Consider the following 27,805-nt stretch of genomic DNA (forward strand, 5'->3'; position numbering starts at 1 on the left):
ATATATTGAAGTATGTTTGTCACAGGACACATCACTTTTTTTTTTTTTTTACACACTTCATAAATTTCACCTGCACAAACCATGCTGCCCATATTCTAGTCAAAACCTTATAAAAATTGGTTTGTCTCCAGGAATCAAAATGCTTTGTGATAGACTGGGACATGGACAAGAGAGGAAAGTTCACACCTGGAATTGCAGAGCACCTATTGAAATCTCAGCCCACTCTTCTTCTTCAAAGGACTCTGGTGCACTGATGACAATGTTGGCACGGAAACGTCGGATTAATTCCTCTATTTCCAATGGCTCCTTCAGTCTGTCTCACAGAGTTGACAGAGAAAAAGAAAAAATAAAATTATTAAATGGTTTTGCATTAGATGTTTGTGCTGTAAGAATCTGGTGGCTCATGTGATTAAGTAAGTGCTTCTCCAGAATAACCTGGACCAAGTTTTATTACAAAGGCTATGGAAGTAACCTTTCAACTATAATATGTAACCCTCTAGGTGGCTTCTTCAGAGGTGTAACCTGGAAAAGTAGGTATGAAAACATGTAGACAGGTGAACCATGCATCAGAGAAAATTCCCAATTTGTTATCATATGTAGGGCTAATGGTAACAAATAAAAAGATCTTTTCAGTTAGTAGTCATTTAACTTGTTAAATGTTGTAAAAATAGAAGCTTCTAGAACCAAAGCCAAATAAAAATTTATTCTGCACATGCTGCAATGTCAGAAGGGACAAAACCAACAGTTGCTGAAGGTGAAAAAGGCCAGTAAAATAATTTTATGAGTGAATATATCCCTCATATTATTATTATTTGCCTTCAGGAGGCAGCAGATTGCACCAAATGATAGGTGTTTTAAAAAAAATTAATCTCTGTGTGGTGATATCTCCCCCTCTTTACAAGCATTTGAACTGCCGGAGTGTAGATTTGTGTCAGTGTGGAGAATGTATATGAGACAGAAAGAGAAGCAGACTGCATACAAATATCAGAAATCTTGCTGCATCTTTGAATTGTCATTCTTCACTCTTCTTCTAAAGGAGAACTTGAACAGCACCAGAAAAAATAAAAAAGAGACACTGTAAAATGTGCAAGAGGGTTCTCTCAGTGCCATTTTTAGTGGAGAAGAACACTTCTTTTTGCATTAGCTATTAAGGGCATGAAGAATTTTTGATACTCCATCAACTTTAGTCTGACAACTTTGGGATATGAAATCCTGCAGCAGAGACAGAAACCTGGGTAAGCAGTGAGGAGAGGCGTTTCTGTCCCAAAGAAAAAGAAGTAAGGCCATACAGTTTAAAATGTATTTTAGTTAAAAAGAGAAAAAACATGCAAAAAACCAAAGTACAGGGGAAAGTTCACATCGAGCAGTCTTGGCAGAGGAGGCCTGTTAGGTAAAAAAAAAAAAGAGCTTGGTTTTATTGAAAATAGTCTGGATGATCTTCTCTAGCAGACAAAAGAGCATAAGGATAAACTACGTGTGCAGACTTTCAGTCAAACCTCAGAAGCCCAGCTCCACCAAGCCCCCAGTGTTCACAAGGGCTCCAGCAGCCTGGGGGTAGAAGGTGGAATTGGAAGTTGCAAGGCCAAAGGTTTTCCCTCAAGATCCCACATGCAATCCCATGGCTGAGCCACAATTTGTAATGAGCGCAGGAGGTGGGAGCCAACAGGAAGCGTAGATTGTGCCAGTGCTCATGCAAACAAGGAGGAACACAGCAGTTACTTGTGAACATGTTCAGTTATGCTGCTCTGCTTCCCAGCTTTGCTGTGGGCTCTTGGAGCTTGGCTGCTGGGTAGCCTCGAGTTTCGAATGTGTTTTGCAAAATGTAACTGCCTGCCACCCCAGCCTGTACTGGTGGGGGCATCAAAAGCCCCAGAAAGCTCAGAGCTGGGCCTGCAGCGTCCTGAGACAGCTGCTGAAAACTACTTCAAGCCTCTACTAATCTACCCTTTGCTGCTGAACTCAAAGACTGCAGTGCCCCCATCCTGAGTTTCTGCCTTCAACCTGCTCAGGCTCATATCCAGAACACCTCACCTCTTTCGCACCTCCCCCAGCCCTCAGAAGTGCTTATAATTACTTGGCAACATGTAACTGAGTAAATTCCCATTATTTCTCCTCCCACAAAACATGCATTGGTTGGATGGAGTGGCAGGTATCTTCATCCTGCAAATCTCAACATGCACCTGTTTTGAAAATCACTGTAATGTGTCAAAGTCAGCCTAGGTGCTTTGGATTTTCACAGCAGTAGGCTCTGTGAGGAAGAATGCATTACCTGTATTTAACAGGCACACTTGAAAATGAATATTTATATCTTCAGGGTTATATTTCTAACAAGAACATATGAGCATTAGGCCAGGCCATAGGGATTTTCATAGAGGTGACCTGTAATGGAAACACCAGAGAGACGAATGTCTGCAGGTACATGTAGTTCTCCAACAGTATGCTGTATTCTAATTTTTAATTGAATTACTGTTTCTGTTTTAAATCACCTCTCAAAAGCCAGGTGCAGACTAGAAGACTAGTTCTTACTTATGGAAGATACAAAGAGAAATTATGAAAACATAATTGAAAATTGAAATTGTTTTACAAAACTTAGCAGGTTTCCATTAAGCAAAAACAAACCCACATGCCAAGAAGCTAAATAATATCTTCTAAAAACCCTCCAATATTTAATAAAGACCCATAAGTGCAGTTCTTGAAAGTACATTGGATAGTTCAGTATTTGGAATGTTTGTACACCAGGATTTAGTAACAGTGCAGAATGAGGATATCTGAATTCATTTCTCCAGCACCTGGAGAAGGCACTGCATGGCAAAATGCATGGAAGGGAGGACATTTCTAACTCATGCTACAGAGTGGGAAGCAAGATGCTTCTCTCACCATTGCAGCTCTGGTCACATCTGGAGTTTCCTTTGAGGAAAGGGAAATTACAAGCCTAGTTGTGCTGGAAGATATGAGGTATAAAATCAGTGGATCATCTGAGGTTGAATGTGTTACTGAAGTTCCTTGTTCTCTTTCATCCTCACTTGCTGCTTCTTGCTCTTCATCCTTGCACTCAAATCCCATATCTGGAAGGTTCCACAGTGAGTCTCACCATGGAAAAAGCCCAGTCTGAGTAAGGGATGTCTGCAAGAAGTGCCCTCCCAAGGAGATGTAACCCAGCCAGTCAAACCTCAAAAGACTGAGAAAGGGTAGTCAAAGCACTGAGAGATGGACTGACTCAAACCCCTTCTACACACATTTCCCATGATATATTAAAATTGCCCCAAGTGTCTTATCCTAAAGAAGGAAAACCCTCAGACAATGCAAGCTCCAGTGGTCCTAGTGATGCTTCATTCAGCCAGTGGTTTCAAATCCTGAAGCTATATACATATGCTCCTGCAGATAGATAGATAGATAGATAGATAGATAGATAGATAGATAGATAGATTCCTCTTCTACTCAAAGCAGGACTTTTCAATGCAGGGGATGTGTTTGGTGGGTGACTAAGAGGAGACAAGATGACTCCAGGAAGCGGCAAGAGAGAAGTTTTGTGAGACAGGAAAAGGGGGCTCCGAGACAAATGCTGGGGCTGTAGGATGCACAGCTATAATGGAGGCCTTGAGAGAAGATTTTCTGTGGAAATTGAACCTTTCCTAGTTATATTCAAGGAACAAGAATTTCCTATGGTCAGTATATGAAAATTCGGTTGGTAATGGGTTTGTTATCTTTGAACTGTGGGCTGACTCAGTGTTTCATTCGCTGCTTCTATCTCCCACTTTTGTATAAGTAAAGCCAAATTCAATTAAGAAATAAAATTATTCCAGTCCTGAAAATACTTTTAAAGTATTTCTGTTGTGCATATTTATTCTAAATCTTAATCATTCCCATGGGAGGGAAGTAGTTCAGCCAGTAGTAAGACTTTATAGTTTCACCTGACAGATGATTTATGTTGAGAAAACCTATTTCTCCATGTTCTTCTGACAAATAGAACTTAGCTGGTTCTCAATAATATCTTTCCACCAAATAATTTGACAAAAATTTCATTTAAATTTTCATAAAGATGGTTGGTAGACAGATTATGCTCATGCATTTAATTCACATTTTCAGAAATCATAAAATAATTATTAATTATACTAGTTTAGTAGCTATTTATTTGTTGAATGTTGAAAAGTTACTATCTCTAAATTTCCACATAAAACACCTACATTGGCACCTTAAGGCAAGGTTCTGGAATCCAAGATCACTGAGAGACATTTGGAGACAGAAGCATCTTACCTTGCAGAAATGTGTTCTTTCAGCTGCAGAATGCTTGCTACATTTATCAGGAGGTATTGTGCTTCATTCACAAGAGAGAGTGAGATGTGTGTAGCAGGTGACAGACCTAAAAAAATCAATCCAACATTCTAAAATGATCATAAAAATTAGTAATTTCACCTCATCTTTCCTTTGACCTCTTACTCATTCTCATTACTAGTTTATTCATTTGGTTTCAGTCACTATGAAATATTCCAAGAATGCCCTCAAACCTGTAAATGATAATAATGCAATGAAGTTAGAAACTGAGATAGAGTTGATATTTCACCAAATTTGTAAAAAAATTTACAAGAGCAATATCTATTCATTTTCAATCCTCTTTCAATTTCAGTCCTCATTCAATTATTTTTATAAAGAAATTTAGTCTCTGGATAAATTCTTTGATCCTTAGATTTTTCACAATCATTTTTCTAAATGGTCTTTGAGTTTCCAGACAAAATAATGGTCATGATGGTAACTCCCCCTATACTGGTGTATCTGTACATTTTCACCAAGTTTAACAAGTAGAAAGGCAGCAAAAAGTCAGTTTGAGTATAAACATAACTACTAGATCAATGCTGGATAACTCTTTCAGCCTTTATCAGGGTACCTATATACTCAGTATGAAGTCCATGAGCCTGATTTTTGCATGAGGAATCACAAATCTTTAAGATTTTTTTAGAATTATTTTTATTTTTAAGAATGACAACATACCTTTTGTATTTTTCTGATGTGACTTGCTTTTCATGTCTGAACTTTGTCGTATCAAGCGACATGGACGACCAAGAAATGCAGAGAACCAGCCAGCAATTCTTTCTCCACAGTCATATGTTTTTACTCTGTAACAAGAAAAGAGGGAATTTACATTTGATTGCCCAAACATTAATTTGCAAAACAGAAGTCAAATTGTGAAGATGTTTCTTCTGAATCCTTCAATACAAAGTACAGTATCCATATTGCCTGATGAATTTCTGATGTGAAGCTCTGCATGACTCTAACTCCACATTTCCTCAACTTTACTCTGTTCCACTTGAAGTCAACTTTCACAAGATCTAATTTAGTTTAGTACAGAAAATTACTGTGGAATAAAGGATTAAATAATCATAATGCTGAAGACACTGACTCTGAAGTACAGCAAGTGGTTGCCCATATAACCATATTACAATACGGTATTATGAAAAAGTCACACTCTTGTCTGTGCTTTTTACTAGAACAGAGATGAATGATCTGAGTTCAATTTAAGATTGCTCCACTGTGTGTAATTTTTAACGATCCCATCAGGTACAATGATGTTACTTCCCTAATTTAATTCATGTTAGTACAGACATTCCACATTAAAACATGGCTCCACTAACAGAGGCCAAGTGTCTCTCTAAAGATGATTTCCATTACTTGTAAAATGTCTAGTGCGTTATGCAAGCTGGCAATAGAATTGCCTTCTTTACCTGGATGTAATCTTTCCTAGAGGGATTTTGAAATCACCTCTCTCCATCCACGAAGACCACAGATCAGTCCACAGGAAATTGACCCTATTTGACATTAGATTCCTCAGCCCTGAGTAAACTTAATGTCAATCTTCCAAAATCCAGGCATTTAGTTTAAACCAGTTGTCTGGGTTTCGCTCACAGATAATGGGTAGAAGTAAGTAGTTCTCATCTACATTAGACCTCAGGATGGGATGACTCTCAGTATGGGGATGTTCAACTCTTTATTGACTACAAAAGGAAACTTGACTGATACCTAACTTTAAACGTAAGAGTAATGCAAATTCTTATGCTGATCTAGGGAGGATTCCTGTAGCAAGGAAAGTGAAGTAGCCACGTTCCTATGCTCACCCTGTTTTCCTACCCAGCAAAAGTTGATCTGCATGGAAACCATCTGCTCTGTGAAACAAGAAAATAGCTACTCACAGCAAAAGGTGCTAAGCCCCAGGATTGAGAGGAAGTGGCTTGGCTTTACGAAATGCTCTGTAGGGTTCAACTGAATTACACAGGTAGAAAGCCAGCACAAGTGAAAATCAAGGAGATTTTATCACCCTGCAAGGATCAGGTATCTCTTCAGTGCTTGTTCTGGATTTTGAATTATGGCACAGCTCTGCATCCCTCTCCCCACTTTGAGACTGGACAGATGTTAACCACAGCTGCATCTAGCCAGTGATGCCCTAGAACTGAAATGGTGCTCTGGTGTGAGTATGAGATGCAGGCACTATGTCAAGAAAGAGGCCAAAAGGTGAGTATCCACATGAGATCTCACAGTCTGAACTGTGCTCTTGCCCACCACTGCGTTAGGGAGAAGGCTGCTAATGAGAACGCATGAATCTCCCACTGTAACAGTGCAAGTGAAACAAATGCTTCCAATATTTTTTCCCACCTTCACAGAGGTATAGGGGTGTTTAAAATATCTCCTGAGCCAATTGCCTCTAGCAGCCTGTTGGAGATTAATACTGTATAAACCAGGAACAAAATTTTGCCCTCTTTTTATATACTTATTGTTTTGAGTCACAGTGGCTGAGCTAGAGACTCACACTATTGTTGATATTTCATCAAATGTCACAGTGTACTTTTTGTATTTCAAGACTCCCATGTTTTCAAATTGCTTTCCCTTATTTTCAGACCATTTTCTGAGCAAGTACCATCATCTCTTCAAGGTCTTAGTCAAAGTCATTCTGTTGTAGCTCAATTCTACTTGTTTTCTGCTTGTGTTTATTTTTGTGGAGTGTAACTTTACATCTGTCAGCATTACATTTCATTTGGCACATGTCAGGCAATTTATAAAGAAAAGCCTATTTCTCTCTGATTTCACTTGCTGTTTGCCTTGAGTTTCCCACTCATCTTTCTGTTATGTCATTTAGCCTCAGTGCGTTACAACTGGTCCCTCTAGCAGGGTAATTTACAGAACAAGAAACAAGGACAGATGAAGTCTGAATATTGATCCCAAGGGATATAATGCACACAACAGGCTCAGTTCACCTTGTTCTTAACTACACCTTTGTTTTCTACCACTGCTACACTTCCCTTGATTTCTTTGATGTTGCAGCCTGTCAAAGAGGAGGCTGTACCCCTGCCTATTTCAGTAGAGCAGCAACCTTGAGCATTTAGGGTCTTTCACAACATCAATAACCGTATCAACATTAGCTTCTACTTTCATCTGTCCACTGTTTGATATTGTACCAGAAAGCCACGTCTCCCTGCAATGTAAGCAGCACCTGCTCATGGACAGTCCCTGCTGGGATGAAGGCTAACATTGATTAATTGCTTCAGAAGTGAAATTTAGCTTCATTAAACTTGTGCGGCTTCTGCGAAATTAAACTTCCTCACATGACTGCTTGCAGATTCTACATCATGTACTTTTCTCAGGTATCTCAGTCTAAATTCAGAGTAAGCCAGCAGAACTGGATGAAATAACAGCATCAGAGCACAGAATCAATAAATAGAAAATGCTTTCACTAGGGGTTTCTTTCGAGTAAAAGCCTTTTAACAAAGACTTTTTGGTCCCACTGCTCACCTTAGACACTTTGCAGAAAAGACCCCAGACCACAAATCTCCTCCTGCCCTACTGCAAAGCACTGTTTTCCTCATTATTTTTGGCCCTGGAGGCTCCTCTGCTGAAACACTGGAAACTGGCATCAATTGCTATTGGATCTCTGAGCAGTTTCAGGGCCTCAGCAATGTTGTTCACCCATCCTGCCTTACGTCCTGTCTTGTTTATTTGCTAGTCGCAGTCCACTCTGTGCAATTTGCCTTCATATCCCCTTTCTTATTCATTCTGTCCTTTCCCTCCTTCTCAGAACTCTAAGAAGTTTTCCATGAAAACTTCCAATTTGATACAATAAAAATGACACTGTCATTTATATGAAAGAGAAGCTACAATAAATAGTATGGCAACAAATTTTATGCACACAGAGAGAAAGATAAGCCAGACTATTTTACAGCCTGTAATAGATGGGCTTACCATGGGGAGGCCAGGGATGAGTCAACACTAAGGGAAGTGGGACAGATGGTTAAAACAAATGACTCTTGGGTGAATTCCACTACCTGAGGAAAATACACTTCTGAGGAAAAGATCCTCTTTATCATCTGAATAGCTAGTAGAAAAGAAGGAGAAGATAATTTTCTGCATGGCTCCATGGGGAAATTGCCAGGTCTTCTGCTGGTTTGTTTATGTGTTACTCAGAGAAGCAAATGTAGAGGGTTACAAAGAATTAGTATACCTTGGTTAAAGGAAGATATAAATCTTTAAGTGGCTCTTTTAGTTGGACTTACCAAGAGACTCATTTAAAAGAAACATAGTGGATAATGCAAATGTACTTTAGGAAAGCACTTGATACACTGCCACTTAATGAGACTGGGGGAAGTTCTTAGAAAATATGGTGGATAAGCACTTAAGTTTAGGGATAGGAAATAAATTTATTCATAATGTTATATTCACTGAAGTGGTATGTCTCTTGATTAGAATTAATGTTATTTAATTTACACACCTGCAGTCATCCCAAGATTATTAAGGGGACACTGAACAACATGGGTGGTCAAAACAAAATTAAAAAGCATTGTAAATATGGAAAGCTATTTATAACTTTAGAAGGTTCTAGCAATTTTAAATCCATGCAGTATGAAATGGGCAACGTTGCCAGCATCATTACTGTTAAATGAGGGAACTAAATTCAAGTCCTGCTGAGACCCCCAGTTGGCATTTGGAAGCAACTGGGGACACACCTCCTTTTCTCATGCTTGGAGCAAGTGAAAAAAAAAAAGATCTCACTCATTCAAGTGAGTACTAAGTCATTTTATTGTACCACCCTTCCTCTCCTTTTTAATTAAAAAAAAATTTTACTGTTTTCTATCAGACATGTGGGGCATGCCAACTTACTTACTTAAATAGGACCACTCTCCTGGTCCACTAAGTCAGTCATTGCTTTCCACCATTTTTTCAAGGACTTCTGTCTTTGTGCACATCTGTTCACATCCTGAGTGTCACTACAGCGATTTTCAGCTTCAGTACCTCTCTGCTCTCACTTACCTGTGTGAACAGACTTTACTCTCACAGATCACAGTCTCTTTTCCAGTATTGTCTTCTAGTGACACAGATATTGGGTCCATGCCTAGATGGGCAGAGAGCAAGCCATATTTAAATAAAAAATTTACAAAGAATCGTAAAGTTATGAAAAAAGTTCTTATTTTTGCTCCTGTTCACAATCACAGCAGCCTGACAAACAGCAAATCAAAAAAATCCTTTTTTCTTTTTGTTAGAATTATATTCTCTGCCTGCAGGTGGCTCCAAAGGATAAAACAAAGCACAAAGGCTGCAGATGACCTTGGTATTCAAATCATATTAAGAAATACACAGTTTCAGCTTTGAGTAACTTCATTCTCTGTTTATCTCAGGCAATGAAACTGGCACAGAATTATTGCCTCAGCCACGGTTTCTGTTGAAAGGATGGTCCCTCCATCAAGTCAGGAGATGATGTTAAACACTGTCATGTTGGGGTTTTTTGGAATAGAGGGATTGAGTGATCTGAAAGGTGAAAGATGGAGGAGGGGGAAGAAAAAAAGAAGCACAGTCTGTTCAAAAAAAAGAAATATACTGTGGGATAAAACTACAATAATTTGAAGACAAAATGTATGAAAAACTGCGAACGAGAGAATTATTTCCATCTATTCATCTCCAAGTTTAAACCTGGTAATGATCTATGTTAACAACTTCTCCCACATTTTTCTCCTCTTGAACAGAATGAGTCAAAGAGATGGAAAGGGTACTGCAGTTTACTAGTACCAAAAAGAAAAGCTGTACTACTTTTCTTTCTGTTAGTTGAAAACAATAATCTTAACTGCAGAACAAAGTGTTTTACTGCGTGGCTGCAATGAATCCAGCTTTTCCCTTATACTGCAATATATACTAACCAAGACTCTGACCCCCCATTTCCCAGGATTATAACCACACATTTTGATATTATATAATGTAAAACAAATAAGAATCAAGCTCTACCAGCTCTGTGATATGGTGAAATCAAGTTGGTTTATTTTCTTCTTAAGAGTAATGAAATGTAGCTCAGATTCATTATACTATGACTATCAACTCTGTTTCATGCACGTTTTACAAAATAGAAAGTGGTCTACTTCTTCTTTGGTTAATTATGTTAGTATACTTCATAAGTGAAGACAGAGAGGGAAAAGTTAGGTTCACTTAGGAAAATAATACATGTAATAAATGCTTTGAACTACCCTGTAACAACCTGAAAAAGAAGCCAATGTTATCATCTTATTGACTAGACTAATGCTGTTGGACTTTGAAACAATTAAACATTAGCATCATTCCTTCTGGAAAAGAAGAGTTTGAAATATTTCATCCTGCACGCACTCTTAACTGTTATATCTTTCAAATACTTTCTAAGAAAAGCACACTCACAGAATTTTTTTAAATAGAATTTCAGGGCTTTAAAAAGCCTGCTTTTATACATCAGCAAGTGTACCACATTTTTATTGAACAGTACACATTTTACAGTGATGTTTAGGTCAGTTAAACGTTGTTAATTACAATTTTATTCTATCTTTAAGGCAAAAAAATAAAGTAGAATATTGCTGTTACTAAAATGTAAAAGCTGTCATTCTCCATGGTCATTTGCTTGATAATAAAATTCACAGATGTGCTCACAGTATTAATATAAAAAAATTCTTATCGTTATAGCTCCTATTTTCAGTCAATGAGGAAAATTAGAGATCTGTTATTTCAATAGACTGAAATATAAACTATTCATGTATATTCTTTCATCAGTGTATGCACTTAATTCCCATTATTTTTATTGGCAGTAACACATGACTATTTGAAGGCACAATAAACTCCATAAAGTGCAATTAGCTGCTCAGTTTTGCTAGCATCTTTCTACTCCAATATTTTAAAGTGCCTCCTCAACACTCAGAATTTCTCCCACTGTGCAGTGGCAAACTAATGCCCAACTTGCCAGACTAATGCTGATTGTTAGCGAAAATGGAAAGAGAGAAATTAGTCTTTTCCAGAAGTGTATTCTCAGCCAAATTCTGTTTGGCTACAGATTTGTGTAGGTCAGGAACAAGTGCAATCTGCACTCCCACATATTTGATGGAAGAGGACAAGGATATTTCCCTTGATTCTCACTCAAGTAATAGGATTTCTGGAAATAAAGGCACTTGCTCCTGACCACCTTTAAGTTACTGGGAGCCAAACCACTAAACAGCAGTCAAGACACAAGAAGCTGTTTTTCTCCATGGGGGCTGATTTAGAGTTAGGCACACTGATTTTCTCAAAGTGGGTTCTGTGATAGCAAGGCTTTGCTACACTCTTAACATTAAATAAAATAGGAAATGCCTGTTAACAATCACATAGCCTAAGAAAATAATTCTGACAAAATTAATAAATACAGTTTCTCAAAATTAAAATCTCACTCCCTCTGCTGAATAAAAGCACAGCCAGTGAGAGAGTAGATACAAGCCCTGCCTCTCCCTCTGCTCTCACTTAACCCCTTCGTCAGGGATCTGGGAAATACCTGGAGTTCCCCAGCTGCCACGCAAGCCAACTAATTTTGCAGGCATGCCAGGGAAAGATCCTAAGCCTTCAGGCAGCTTTGGGCTTGTGTAGAGCCCCACTCTGCCATCTTTGCTACCCACAGTGGCGGCAGGATTGCACAGCTGGGTCAGTCAGGCAGCAGGTTCTGCCCTTCCACCACTGGGGGTTAGATGGGCTATGGAGACACCCAACATGCAGGGGTTAAAGAACAACCCTGCAAAGGGTGTCCCAGCAGGATTCAGCAAAAGGTGTTAAAGTAGTTACTGTCACACCAAATCATGCTGACAAATTTTTCTTGGACAGAGAAGACCGAGAATATTAAGCCACATTGAAATAAAATTGCCATAAACAAATCTTCCACTAATGGAAAGTTCTAGAGGGAGAGGAAAGCATGTGCCTGGAGGGGAAGAGAGAACAGACTCATCATGTTTTAAAAGTGACACAGATAAAGTCTTCACCCATATCTAATAGTGTAATAGCAGAATGCTCTTAAAAAATGCTGTGTACTTCAGCTACGTGGTATTCGCCCCGCTCGGCTTTAGGCACTTACCAGAGGCACCTATTCCAGCAGCGCAGTAGCCTCAGGCTCTCTCTTTTGGAGAGAGGCGCCTCCAGGCAGCAAAGCGCGCTCTGGGTGGAGAAGTGCGCCACAGCCTGCTCTCACAGTGAGAAAAGCACAGGTAGCAGCGGAACTGGCAGAGAAAACACAGAGGTTACAGCTCCTTGCAGAGCAGCACAGGGAGGCAGCCGGCTGGACTGCACTGGTCACCAGTCAGCTGGGAGCCACTGGGCTTGCACGTTCACCAGAGCAAGGGGATTGCAGAAATGGAAAGGACAGAGAAACTCAGCACAGGGACCGTGAGGAGAGGGGGAGGAGAGATGGAGGAAACAAAACTCATCTTGGAAAGATGCATGCTGCTGTGGCTGAGGAAAGGCGGTTTGGGTGGGTGGCATTCCACGTGAGAAATAACTCGGGAAGGAGCAAAGCAGGAAGAGACCTGGAGGAGGCTGTCAGTCAGCAGGCCAAGAGCTACGGATCTGAAATAACGTCAGCCACCGACACAGGCCAGTGAAGGTTCTGAGCTGCAGAACAGCCTGCCTGGCTCAACCAAGTTCCACTGCTCCCCACTGTCTTGGGGTGACCTTATGATGTGTATCCCGTATCGCTGCCTATGCCCAGAAATTAATTTTTGTGCCTTTCTATGCCTCTAAACTGAGCCTGAGAGGGGGAAGGAAAAAACTGAGCAAACTTTCTCAAAGCAGTTTTTGCTTGTTCAAGGTCACATAAAGATAGCAGGGTTTTTTTCCCCCAGCTGCGTCAGGGGAGCGAGGAAGCACCCGGCTTGCTGCTTTCCAGTCAGCTTTTGGCCAGTTCTTTCAGTTTCTTGCTCTCCGGAGAGAGACTGAGAGTTGGACTTTGCTTTTCCTTCTCTGGAATTCCGGATTTTCTCCCTTTTCTACTGGACTGCTTTCAACCTCAGAGCACATCGAGAGGACTTTCCACCAGGTACAGAGGGCCTGGCCCTGGCCCAAGCCCCAGCTCCGAGGAGACCAAAGGGAGGACTCGAACACTTTCCCAGGTTTTTCCTCCACAGCGAACCATTTTATTATTTAGCCCTATTTTCCTTTTCCTATGTGTTTGGTAAATAAATAGTTTTATCTCCTTCACTTTCCTTTGAGGAAAATTTATTTTTTCCCGAACTTGGGGGGGGGGGGGGGGGGGGGAAGGGGTGGTTGTGCCTTCTCTCAGAGGATATATTTCTAAATTTGGCCAAACCGGAACACCCACCACATGGATCACTGCTCCAGCTTCACATGAGGCATTCAGCTTCAGGGCCTACATTTGCAACCAGCTACAGACAGACTGGTGAGAGTGGCGACAAAAGCAGCAAGGATTAGCATGGGATTTTCAAGGAAACAGTCAACATTAACTTAAATTTGTCTGTCATGAAATGATTTAAGTGGGAGATATAACACTGACCCATGTTTGTGAAGGGATAAAAGAAAAAAATAAACAAATAATGCATTTAGACTGCGGGTAAGAGGAAAAAAAATAAGTATTGGAACAACTTCCTACAGATTTATCTGCTCAGCACAAACAAACCCTGCTGGTTTGTATGTGCTCCCATCACAGTGCCATCTTAGGAGCAGTAAGCTCTGGAATAGACTCCCCAAGGAAAAGAGAGCCATTATCTCACTGTCAAGAACTTAAAAAAAATGCCACAGGTTGCAAGGACACCATGAGAGTAAAAAACAGTAGGACTACTAGAAAAGAGGTCCTAGACCACATCACAGGCTAGGACTTTGGTATCTAGAGTCATTATACAAAGAATAAAATTACTTCATTCTTACACACTGGCTGTGCCAAAGCAGGCTGTAAATAAATGGCAATGACATTCCTGTTAGAGCACACTGATCAATTACTTTTGGGCAGAGAAATGATCAATAGACTTGGACAATCACTTCTGTGTGGAAAAGGTGCTCACTTTCATCAAAAGGAAGGCAAATGACAGTGAAAACTCCAAAAATGACACAAAAAGTAGAATTTAAAGGCAAATTTCACCCTGGCACTAACTATGGAAAGAGATAGTAAATCTCAGTGTGAAGTGGGTACCTTGACTGTCATTTTTGTCTGAGAAAACCTCTTCCTGACTCCCTGAAGTATGTCAGTACAGGTGTTATTGACAGGTGAACATAGTAAGGGGTATGCACTTGTCTGAACAAATGCTAGTAAGGAAAAAAAACGAAGAACAGACTCAGAATGGTCAGAAAGACAGAGAGATTGTAAGGAAATAAATTTCTAGAAATAATTAGTTCTGAAGCACTTGATAATTTAAAAGTTGTGGGAGAAGGCTGTCTGTGCAGCTGTACTACAAAAATTTGAGGTGCAAGGTGCTCCACATTAAATCTAAATGAATTAATGATAGATTTTCAAAGAAATAGTATGGAGGAGAGAGGGGAAAACAGCAGTGTGTGTGCCAGTGAGCAAGTCTGAAATCCCTAAGAAGAGAGTAGATTGTGTTTGGGATTGGAAACACAGGAAGTAGCACATGATTGGTGGAAGTATCCAAATGTACGTTTTAGAAACCTATTTCAGACCAAACGAATCAATGAGTTGGATTTAACTCTCTTGAGAGTGCTCAGACAGTTTGACAGGTCTACAACTCTAATGTACACACAGAAAGGAGATTGTAGTTACAGATCCACTCATATGGATTTCTAATAAAGGGTGAAAAATTTAAAGATAGGTTCCCTTGTTTTGCTCTAGCTGCTGAAAATGTGGGCACATGTATTATTAATGGTTAAGACACACAGGCTGAGTAAAAGTTGGACCCTGGGGAAATGATGAACATGATTCAGACACATGCAAAGTCAGCATTAGTAATGACTTTGGTGGAATACAAACCTGTTCCAGTGCTCAGTGCCAATGGCACTGTTACGAAAATAAATAATTTTCACCCCTGAGTAGCAAAGGGCTTTCTGTAACACTTTACATATTTTTTTTTCCCCTCATCAGAGAATAAAAAGGATTTTGATAATTCCCAGGAAGGTCAAACATCATGAAATATTTGCCTGCTAGTGCAAGTATTTAACTGAGTTAAATAATGTCTGGTCCTTATTTTAATTCATACTAATTTCCCCTGAAGACTCTACCCCTTTAATCCCACAGATGGAAGGAGGAAGAGAGATACAAAATGGGAAGGTTTTTGGCCAGGGTGTTTAATGTTAGACTTCTATTCCTACACCTTTGCAGCAATAACAATGCCTTCAGGCTATGGCACTTCATGCTATGGAGAGACATTAGTCAGTAAATTTCCACATCTGTCTGTTCTTTCTCCATCCTGGAGCATCCACTTTATGATTGCACATAGGGAGTCATTATCTACTCTCTGCCTACCCCAGCAACAAGTCAGGAACCCCCCCAGAGCTGCATATAACAGATTGGGCTTTCATTGCCCACAGCCAGCACAGAACTTGTCCCTGAAGTCCCAAGTAAGTCCCAAGTAAGCATGCACAGCTTTCAGTAGTTCGGTGGGTGCATGCCGGTGTCCCTGCCTAGAAGTCTGACACCAATAAAGAAGGGATAGAAAGGAAAGGATATTGTTTACTAACCTTCTGCCTGAATGACCATAATTTTTTGCTTCAGATCAATTGAGGGATTCACAAGACACAACCTTGGCTCCTGCTTCTGAGTCATGCAGACTCCATTCTGGTTTACAACCATCCAGTTTCGGTCATACAGCAAACCCTGGCTTCCTACCGGCCATTCTGTAACCTGGGAAGGCATTAGGAGGGGGTACAAGGGTTTAAAAAATGTTAGCTGCATTAATAAATTCATGCTGAAACGAAAAGAGAGGGGAAAGAATCCATTTACGACACTCATTGAAATCAGGAAAGCTTTTGCAAGCCAATGTCAGCTTTTTATGAGAGAAACCTTGACTGCAAATGAAAGATAAAGATATCACTGCACAAAGCTGACAAAACAAAATCAAATTACTCTGATTTGTTACATATTATCATACCGTTTAACAGAGCTATAAGAATAAAGAATCTCTGAAACACTCTGAAAACTGTCTTTAATTTTATACTCGTCCATTTTTAGGATCTGTTTCCCCAGCAATTTTTATTTAACTTAACAAAGTACAGAAATTTTATGGGAGTTTTATGAACTAAGGCAAAACCAAAGAAACAGAGAGCAGAAAAACTGTGAAATTCAAAATTCTGTTTTTCATAAAATGGGACCACTTTATCAATTAATCCATCTGAGAAAATCTCCACCACTGAAGCTTCTGGTTTAGCTGGGAGAATAATAGTTTCTTTAGATCCCCTAACAAAAATACACATTGTCTTCTTTGCTATCTGTTCTTCCACTACTTCTGTAACACTCTTTACATTCAATAGCCCATACAAGCATATTGTCCTTGCTTTCACATATATTTTTCTGGTGAAAAGAACATCTGTTTCTGATGCTACACAGATGGTAATCTTGAAATCCAAAAAGAGAGCAATTTTAGTAATGCCTTTGGGTGACATTAATATCTGCTTTCTTCTCCAGAATGTTAAAATATTAATACCATTCTTGTAATATAAAGCTGGCCATTTAAACATATTCTTCAGCTCACGTATGCTTTCTAGTCACAGTTGAATACGGAGAAAAGTTTACAGCTGAACTTGGTTGAATTCTTATAGAAAAGCTGAGTACATCTCACATGAATTAGCTGACAAAAGACTTTTTTGAGTAAAAGATATGTCAAGCACAGCCTGATGCTCTGAAGAAAAGCATGTCTGGAAGTACTGGTTAGATTAATTAAAAATCACATTTTTGTTTATCATATGATCAACCCAAAACTTGACAGAACCCAAAATATCTCATTCTTAAAAACTTTTCCTGTGTTTATAAAAGCCTGCAGCAGCAGTTTGACACTGACAGTCTCACTATAGAAAGCTGGGGGCAGGCATGCTAGAACTGAAAATTTAAAGCACCAAAGCTGAACTCAAAATAATTTTGCCACAGTGCTACCAATTATATTGAATACAGAAAATGAAAAAAAAAAAAAGAAAAGAAAAGAAATGTGTTTTATCAACCTACTTCATTTATAATATTATTTGGCAATTTTTTTATGCACGTGTGGATGAAAAATTCAGTGATAAATAGAAATTTTGAGTCTGACAGGGTCATCTGTAATCACATTATTCAAGTACCTCAAACTGTCAGCACCTCAGTTACGTGAACCTTTGCCCTGTCTTTTTTAGGAGAGGAAGCATAACCCTAAGACTGCAATATCAGCTGAAGAACACACTTTTGTTCTTAGTGGAAATTATTCTTTGGAGAGACCAGAATTTTTGGTTATCCTGTATAATTAGACTACAAAATGCATTTGAACAGCTGGTGATCATCTCAGAGCTGCAAGAATTTCCTGCTAACAAATCTCCCTTCCAAAAAAGAAGACCATTAATTGGTAATACATCCTCCCATGAATCCAACAGATCTTTACAGGATTTGCAAGATATAGAGAGCAGAATAAACTAAAAAAGCAGAAAAATAGAAAAAGAGCACAAAGGTTCTTAGTTCCCTATTGTAACATTCCGTTGTTTTGGTTCCACTTCAGGATAGCAATCTTATTCAGGAAATAGCTTAAGTGTTTTCTTACCCCTTCATGGAAGGCAAGAGGTTTAATGAGCAAAACAAAACCTCTCTTTAGTCAGAGCTTCAGGTAGTTCTTACATGCTGACAGGCACTAAAGGGTAAGCACAGCTAACTAGGTAGCAGATATTTGGATATAATCAACACCTTCCACTCAAAATACCTCTGACAGGTCCAAAATAATGGTGACTAACTCCATGCTTCACTCACATCACAAATGTGATGCAGCACGTGACTACAGGTCCCCAGCCCATTTTTCGCCCTTCCGCTGGGTATTTGCCATTGTAGTGAGAGTCACACACATACCCTGCAGTGAGTCCCTGTCCCCTCATGGATGTCCTCTGTGCACTGTCAAGTGCCCAACTCCCTCTCCACTTTTCAGTTCACTGTATTGCACATGTTGCTAGGACTCTGCTAAAGAAAGTTGCAACAACAAAATAACTGTGTGCCCTGCCTTGGATGGAGAGTCACAGACGGCTCTGAACAGCCAGAGCTGACTCGTTGCTAATACTGACACTGGAGATGAGCATAGAAGAACACACTCATTTCTTTTCTCAGCATGTAGGCCTGTGGCCTGTGCACAGCATATCCTGCCCTTATTTCAAAGAGGCTGAAGGGGTTGTTAAATGAAGTAAAATAGAGCAGGTTACATACGTGGCAGTGAGCAATACTGCATTACATAGCTCGTAATGTGATTCCCTGAAGTTGCCTGGCCATCTCTGGCTCCTGAGACAAATTAAAAGTGGGAGGACAGAAGAAGAGCAGGGAGAGCATGGTTTTACTGATGGATACCAGCATACACGTTCATTCCAAGCATGGCAGGGGATGATGCATTCCAGCATCATTCAATATAAGGTCTTCTCTACCTGTCACAAGGATCATTGCATAATACAGCCAATACTTGGGATTGTCCTATCTGCTTTAGTCCACCTTTTCTTATCACAAAATAAAAATATCCACCGCAAAAACAGGTGGGGTTGTTTGGTTGTTTTGTTTTATTTCAGAATTTTCTGTAAAACATTTTGGGCTGCATTTCTCCCATAGTAACAGGAGTAATGTCACCATGAAGGCTACCACAGTTTTTGAACACATTAAAGGAATCACTAAAAAGGCTTTAAATTATCTAAGTTTAAAAATATTAGTGGTCTTATATACACTTTATCCACTGATCACTAGGAATTTGCATTGTATTTTAAATTAAAAGCTAGTTTGTCTTCTCTGTTGAGATGCAATTTTTTATACTCTGAAATCTACTGCAAGAATAATAAAGTTATTAATTAGTTATTAGTTTAAATTCCTAAACTCTTTCACTAGGCACACTGCATTATATAATTATGCAAAAGTCATTGACATGAGAGATGTTCCTGTTTAAAAATGCATGTTTAAAACACATTTTTATGTTGGAAAAAAGAAAGTGGTCTGGGATAGAGGTTACTCCTCTGCTTTTCTCCATTAAATAAAATAATTGTAGGGAAGAGAAAACACATTTGAGAAGTTGAGTTAGAATATTCTGCCCTCTGCTTCCTGCACCATGTGTACAAAATCCATGGGACAACTGTGGATAGGGATTGTCCTGTGGCCAGGAACAATCTATAAAATGCTGCAGAAACCACCCGACCTGCAGTGAGCTGACAATCTTCATGCCAAGTTTCATCCTCCCAGCTGCCAAAGCACCCTGCACTCTCATTTTCTCTGGAGGTCAAGAACCTCTCATATTAAACCACTTAGAATAGAACAGAGAAATCAGAGTTTAGGAGAGGAGGAGATTATGTGACTCTAAAGAGGAGATCAAACAGCTGTGAGTTTGCACTCACATCCTCCTCAAGTTTGTCCTCCTGCCACTAATCATCTATCCTGCAACCAGCAAATCAGTGGGCAGATTTCACTGGCAGATGGGCTGGGTCCTGCACACATGGTTAGGTGGAATTTTCCACTGCGCATATTATTTTAGGAAAACTCAAGTGATCATGTAGTTACAATAAAGCCTAGTTACTACACATGCTAAAGATCTGACCTCCCATACCAGCTGGAGGCCTGCACTTGAACCTACAGATCTATGGGCTTCCGATCTCGAGTATCAAAGTATCACGAGGTGAATGAATTTTCTATAGCTCAGTATTTGAAGCACTTTTACCTTCTCACATTGGCTAGCTGAGAGTTACCCTATAACTGATAAACATGGAGATCAAATTTTTAGTTGGGAAAATACTGTTCTAAATTTCCAGGAACTACAAAGCATCTAAAGCTATTTGAGATTTAAAACAAGACACTGAATTTCAATTCTTGGATTCCAGTCAAAGACTAAAGAAACTACAAGCTACATGATTACTACTTCAGAAGTTTATGAGATTCCTGAAGTAAGGAGATAATATAATGCTGAGTGTGAAGTCTGTATGAAAAAGACCACTAAACAAATGGCAAAAGAATAGTTTTGCACATGATTCAGTCTTTTCAAGATAAAGACTTAAGATTCTGGTATAATCAATATTTTGGAAGGCAAAATGATTTTCAGGATTTGATTCCATTTAATTGTGGTAATCTTTCCTCTTTAGCATGCCTTGCTTCAAACTCCAGTCCATATGGCATGCATTGTTTTCCTGTTTCAAGGTTATACAGGCTGAAGTTGCAGTAATGACATAGAAAGACATATATGTATCTATAGATATGTATTGGAGGTTAGTGCACTCTGCAGTTAGCTAGGGCCTGGGTCCTGGCAGCCATGGTTTCCTATTCTACTCTTACCCATTGGGAAGAGACTAAGCCACTTGGTGATTTAGAATGGGATTAACTGAGTTTTAAAGTTCATTTTACAAATGGTGGTCTGTAAGTTGGCATTTTTACCTCTTCTATAGGCAGACAATGAAAATGGCAGATCTTTCACATACTGGCTATAAACATATGACAGGTCTAGAAATGCCAGTCAGACTTTTGGGAAGAAAAATCATGAAGAAAGTCTGGTGGACAGGAAGACAGTCACAAAAGCAAACATATTTTTTGTGGAGATTTACTTCAATATGAAAAAACCCAAGAAAGTTAAAATACTCTTTTGACTTCAATTCCTGGCCTGGTGTCCCAATGCAGTAAAAGCTCTTTCCCAGTGGATTTGTTTGGTCAACTTCTACTGTGCTTTCATATGTCCTCATGTATCTCCTATGAACCACATGGAAACCATGTGGAAATGCAAAAAATTTATTTTTAAGAAGACAAGGGGAAGAGCTAAATGCTCTTTATAGTGAAATTCGAATCCCTTCCAATACCTTACACTAAATCCAGTATTTATTTAATTTTCTGTTACTCTTTGGCAATACAGGCTCTAACAGTACTTAGATTACAGTGTTCTAATGGAGCTGAGGCTTTGTCATAAAAACAAAATCAAAACAGACTTCAAAAATTACTCCAGACATGCAAAATTAAACCTCATAATGTAGTTGCAGTTTTTATATCTATTTTTAAATTATTCAGATCAGCTAGTGTTAGCTGCATAATCCAAGTTGCCTTGGATTCCTCTTGCAGTCAATGAAAAGAAACAGAAATATCCAGGAACAATTTATTTCTTCTACTGCAGATGCCTATTGTACGATAAAATAAAATAAATAGCATATATAATAAATAAATTAATTAATTAAATAAATAAATAAATAGCAGGTATCCATCTCTCACTGCTTACAGAACAGTGTCTAACTGTAGAGGTGGAAGCTGAGGTAAGGTGAGCCCTGTTTTCACTCTGGGCCCATTAACACATGCCTGGCACAAGCACTATGCATGAGGCATGGGGATTTCCTCCCCCCATATAGAATTCCAGTCCTGTTTGCCAGAGAGTACCAGGTTTGTGTGAATTTATCACCTAGAGCTGTTTCCCCTCATAGAGCTTGAAGAGGAGAAACCCAGCTCAGCTTGTGGGGAAACATAAGCTTTCTTTCATGCTGAGGTATGTCTTACCTGCTCCTGGGCACAATCACTTCAAAGCCTTCCCAGTGCTGAATGTTGTGGCATGTATCTCACAACACCAGCCTGCATGTCAAAAATAGAATTTAACCCAAAGGCATCTGAATACTGCCAACGTATTTCAGCAGCTTCTATAATGGGCTTCTGTAATACAGCTATAAAAACTGCAACACTTAAACAAAGGTTAAAAAATTTTCACATGAAATGGGCAATTAATTTGATTTTCTAAACAGTTTGATCTAGTAGGAGGTTAATAAGGGGTGGAAATAGTTTTTTCGAGTCTCATTTAATGCTCAGGATTGTGCCTCTGAATTAAAGACATCATAAGCCAACCCAAGTTTAAAAATACAGATGTTTTGCTGATCATTTAATAGTGTTTAATTGCCCAACCTCTCTGCATTGAGAAAGAAAAAAACCAAAACATGATCAAATCAGCTGAAAAACCCTATTTGAAATGCAGGGGATTCATCATTGGATTTGACCCCAATTTTCTCTCAGATGTGAGACACTGACCTACACCAGTAAGTTTTCACAGAGAAAGTTATACCATTATTGATATTCATGAAATCACTTCCCAGTATGGTACTAAGCAGAGCGACATTCTAGGTCATGTGTGGGCCATGCACCTATTTCATCATGCATTATTTTAAAAAAAAAAAAAAAGTCACAGCTAAGGTGATGATATTATTAACTTGGTAAAAAAGCAATTAAAATTTTCAAAGAGTGAACTTTCAAATAGCGCAGCAACACTTAAATGTCATATTTCTGTTGCAAATGTATTTTTAATGATAACATTTCTTTGTAATGTAAATCAGCCGCCTCTCAATTATAACATGTTAATCAAGTTATTTCTCAATTGCTGCCTACCCATCAATGCCTATGAGTCCATCAGATGTCATTCTGTAAAAGCATACTAATTATTTGATTATATTTTAGTCAAGTTTTGCAAATCCAACTATTTTCTTCAAGACAGCATATTATGTGCAGATTTGCCTGTTGTGGGGGAGGGGAGAACAGAAGACACATCCCCCTGCCCTGTACCTTCAGCCTAATTGAAAATCCTTCAAGGTAGCCTAACATGTAGGACTTGATCCCAGAAACTGGAAAAAAGGAAGCATGGGTACCCACACACTGCTTCCTACTATCTCATGCACGTGTGTCTGAGGAAAAACAAAAGGCTGAGCTGAACAAATGCTTCCGAATGGTTCAAAGCACGTACCTCAAATGCAGAGCAGGATTTGATTGGGTAAAGGTAAATTTTGGTGACAGTGATGGGCTTGCCACCTTTCCTACACGTTGGCACTGCAGTCTCAGAAACAGCTGCCCTTATGCTTTCTGCCTCAGGCTCCAGTGTCTGCCAGCTGCCAGTTGTCTCTGTCTCAAATGGATTATTCCTGAGTTCTCCGTCCGAGACTTGCAGTATTGGAGACAATTTATCTGCACTGTTAAAAGAAAGGTGCTCATCTGGAACAGACTCTGTCATCAGCTTTGTAACAGACTGGAAAGGAATCTCAGCATCCGATTTGGAGAGTCTGGTGGCTATGATGAAATTCAAAAATGTCTGTGCATCTTCAAAAGAAGACATGTAGCCAAAGGATATTCTCACAGAACCAGTGGGACGTCCATCGACTAGGTCTATATTATCTCCACAGACATGGCCAGCCTAGTTTGAAGTAGGAAGAAAACCAGAGAGCTGTCATGAAGTTTGCTTTATTTCTCTCTAACTTTACCTAGTTATTAGTGAGTATCTTAATTCTAACCCGAAAAACTATTTTAAAAAATACAAGATTAACTCATCAATACAGAAAGAAAATGGAGAAAAACCCACAATCATCTTATGATTTACTCAGACTCCGAAGAAAATAATTTTGAGCTGCTTGTCATATCCTACTCTAGGGGAAGAGATACTTCTCAAGACATATCAAGAATCCCAAAAAGGTTGTATGTCCCATGATTGTTAGCTAGGACAATCCCCAGGCATATTCCAGTCTCACCTGCCTAGTTCACTGGGATTTAAACTGTGATATTATGTTCAGATAAGTGAACAAAGCATGAGACAGATGATTTTTCTGGGGCAGTTTTCTTGATATTCACTGTCAGAAGAGTTCAATTTTATACCATCAGTGGCTTATTCATGGCTTGCGTTAAATAGTCCAAACAGCAGAGAACTAACTCATCTGGGATGTCAGCAAAGCAAAGACTTGAATCTAGAGCGCAGACATCCAAAGTGACATTGGAATACTCATCATGTCTGTCTTGCTGATCCAGTCAACTCATTGCTTTCAGGATGGAGAGAACTAGTCTTTCCTCTAACACTTCCTCCTTTGAAGAGCACAAGTTTCCACTTGAAAAACTTTTGCTGAAAAATTCCTTGATTGTCCTATAGTGACCTCCATGAAGATACACATGTTAGTATGTCTCTCATACAAGACTCTACGGAAAACTCTCCCTTAAGAGCAAAAGTTTCTCATTCTTTAAGTGAGTCAGTGAGTGCTGCCACTCACCACCAGTGAAGCAAGCTAGAGTCCATCCATTTAATATCAGCTCACCAATGGACATAGGATTTAGTCCTAATTCAGCATCCTATTCCCTAAGTGCATCAGCTGTTGGGTTTTTTCCTCAGAATTTAATTTATTTACACATTTCTGTTACATTAAAAATGGAAGTGTGAATAGTTTATTTACATGAGGCCTTTCCTTAAGCAGGAAATGTCACAGTACAGTGAACACAGATGCCATTTATGCAAGGAGAAATAAAAACCCTACATCTATGTCAAAGCATGCAACACAGTAGTAAATATTTTAATGCAGTGTGATGTAGGCTTTATCCTTGACAACAGAGCAGAATCAACATTTGCAAAATTAGGTTGCATCTGTTAATATACCCTTCTGTAACCCTTCTGCCAAGTATTGCTTGATTGACTGAGGAGAGAGGTTCCTGCTGTGAAAATAAGTGAACGAGCTCCTACATAACATTCTAAGAAAACTAACCACACTTCTCCAGGGACCCTTGAGGACAGAAAGTCCTCCCTCACAGCCATTTTATCATGTAAATCTTCATCAGGGAAGGAAGAATACAGACAGCGCCCTGGGAAAATGTGAAACTGAAGTGTATGTGCAAATAATGTGATAAAAGATGCCTTCCTCTATGCAGTAATGTTGTCAATAACTCATCCTGATCTTTCTCAAGGCACTGATGGGAACGGAATGTCCCAAAAAAATGACTGTGTAACTGTACCACCTCTTTATACAACCTTTGGCAGATTAAGTGTCTCTCCATAAATTTAACTTTGGCCTATCCCCATGTAAATGATACAGATCTAAAAGAAGTCACTCACTCCTTAGTAAAATCCTCCTTGTATAAGGAGACCTAAGAGCATTGCAGGTAGTTATTTGGCATTTTTCACTTCAGTAGAAGGGTAGGCTCTTTTTTGCTTTCTCAGAGGAGAGAGCTTCCATGGTAAATCAAATCACCATTTTGCCCAGGAAGTTTTTAAAGAACTGCAGCAGCCTTTAAGTACTTGTGCTATCAGTCCTGCATGTAAATGTGTTTGCAAAATTATCTATATGTCTCTGTGAATTTATGAGGGAGCTATAATATGATTACAGCCATTAGATTTTTCTTTTTTTACCTTTTGAAGAACACCATTAATAAAATTTTTGATTGTTCTGAATTAATTTACTGTAATTTCAAACTCTGACAAATATGCAGACAGGAAGCCTCCTCCACTTCACTGTAATACATCCTGCTATATATCTTTTAATGATAGCTTATGGAAAACATTAGTAATCTTGAAAACAGTCTTTACACTCATATTCTAACAACCTAACACACCAGTAACCTAAGTAGATGCCATCTAAATTTACTTCATTCTCTGAGATTCACTGTGTATTTGCCTTTATTGTTTCCTGTCCAGTTTGCACATGTATTTTAAACTGTAACACCCAAGACCAATAGGTCTACAAGACTTGAACATTATTATGTACAACAGTTTATTAAGCATACTTAAAGAAAAATATGAGAGGAATTGTCCAGGAACTTCTGTTCTTCTGGAAGTCTGGATGTCATGCAATTCCAAAACCAAAAAGAAGCCCCAATTTCCTATTTTCCAATGAAATAATAACAAGCAACACATACTTCTCTGGGTCCATCAAATGATTTTGTTTCAATACCTTATTTCAATGAACTGAATTTCAGTTAATTTAGTTCTTTAACAAGGCAAGTGATTTTAAAGTTCATAGAAAGCAAATCAAATTTGTAAAGTCACAGAGACTCAAAACTGTGGGACATGATACACTTTAGCTTTTAAATTCTTCTAATCAGATGTAGAAACTAACCTGCAGGTTCCTTTGGATGTCCTCATTGCTTATGTCCAAATGCATCTGGCAGGCTCCCATGTTACAGAAACAGCCTGTGCGAACATGTATGTTGTGGAGACTGGCCATGCTGTCCACCTTCCCAATTCAGCAGAAGATATAGGAGAAGAAAGAAAAATAGACATTTTAAAGTTGTGGTCAACAAGATACAATGTTTTAAAGGTAGAAATCAATGGAGGTAAATGGTGTCTCTAAACAATTAACAACTTACTGTCGCTTTTACCCTTCACATACAGATTTAGTATTTTTCAACTTCGTTATTTCAGCTAGAAGAACACAGTGGTAGAAGCAGAGATGTCTACCTTAGCACTGAGAGACTACTACACACAAAACACCCATTCAGGTCTCGATCCTGTAAATGCCAGTACATCTGCTGAATTTTCAATCTGTGAACAGGTTTATTCACATCAGTACTGCTCATTACAGACCTGCAGCCAGGTGTTACTCGGTGTCTTGACAGAGCTACCACCTGCAGCTGCATCTGAAGAGACTGAAGAGAAGCCTGGAGCACCTTTTCAGGTAGCTAAAGAAAACCTTGTGCTCCAAGAATCTGAAAATGTAAGTCCTCATTATAGAAAGTGAGGGCATCTGTGGGATTTTGGCACCCAAGTGCCGGAAGGATCAGCCCCTCAGTAAGCAATAGCATCTGCCAGGACAGGGAATGAACTGGAATGTCTCCTTGTGTCTGGCACATACAACCCCCCAATCTACCAAGTCCCTGGTGCATTTCTTCCTTGTGCTGTTAGGTATTACACCACTTCTTCATCATCCCATATAAATAATGAATGGGCAGAAATACAATACTTGATGACAAACTAGCATGAATAAATGATGGGAAGGAATGAAAATGATGTGCAAAGAGAACAGAAGAACATGCTCATATGTGCATCAGAAGGAGACATATATATGCATGCACTGGGAGGACAGCACTGCAAGGGATACGGATTGTCAGGGTTTCATAGCACAGCACATGGCAAGCGCACCACAGGGATCCTCTTAGCACAGCTAAGAAACCATGGAAGCTCACTGCAGGGACCTGGAAATGCTTTATATTGATTTCAAAAAGCAACAGCAGCAGCTGATAAGATTAGCTGAGCTAACACCAGTTATTTGGAAAAATGATAAACATTCCTGGTGAAGACTGCAAGAAAGGACAGCCAAATGTATGAAATCTGACCCCATCTCTACCACAGGCTCCCAGAACAACCTTGCACAACTTGCATTAACCCCTCTCTGCTTCTGCTCCTTTTCTATGGAAGGAGAGCTGAGAGCTCTGTGAATGACCACCCTGCAGATTCAGGAGACTCCACTGTACCACTGACAGAATCCTCCATGCACGAAGCTCCGGCTCAGCTGGATGTACAGCAACAGCTCAGCCTAAAGGGGCAGGAAAGGGAGTGTCAACCAACTCATACTAACCACTTTCCTAACTGTGAGCTCTTGCTTCGTCTGAGGTATCAGTATAAATGTTCAACATAGCTTCTGTAGCTGGCTAAACCTCTACTGGCTTTTATTATTTTTAACATAAATT

At 39.3% G+C, this 27,805-nt stretch overlaps 1 protein-coding gene across 2 annotated transcripts in view; it reads right to left on the bottom strand.

Annotated features, from left to right (window-relative positions):
- Positions 1-27,805, bottom strand: part of MOCOS (molybdenum cofactor sulfurase) — a 216,573-nt gene that overhangs the window by 12,905 nt on the left and 175,863 nt on the right. For both annotated transcript variants that reach the window (XM_082290039.1, XM_082290040.1), the window contains 7 exons: positions 26,236-26,352; positions 23,118-23,561; positions 15,922-16,084; positions 9,289-9,370; positions 4,987-5,111; positions 4,255-4,360; positions 187-313 (listed from right to left, as the gene is read on the bottom strand). In XM_082290039.1, the coding sequence (XP_082146165.1) occupies positions 187-313; positions 4,255-4,360; positions 4,987-5,111; positions 9,289-9,370; positions 15,922-16,084; positions 23,118-23,561; positions 26,236-26,352 (1,164 nt within the window). The remainder of the gene's footprint in view (positions 1-186; positions 314-4,254; positions 4,361-4,986; positions 5,112-9,288; positions 9,371-15,921; positions 16,085-23,117; positions 23,562-26,235; positions 26,353-27,805) is intronic.

Source organism: Coloeus monedula, assembly GCF_965178545.1.
Source record: "Coloeus monedula genome assembly, chromosome: 1".
Classification (NCBI taxonomy): domain Eukaryota; kingdom Metazoa; phylum Chordata; class Aves; order Passeriformes; family Corvidae; genus Coloeus; species Coloeus monedula.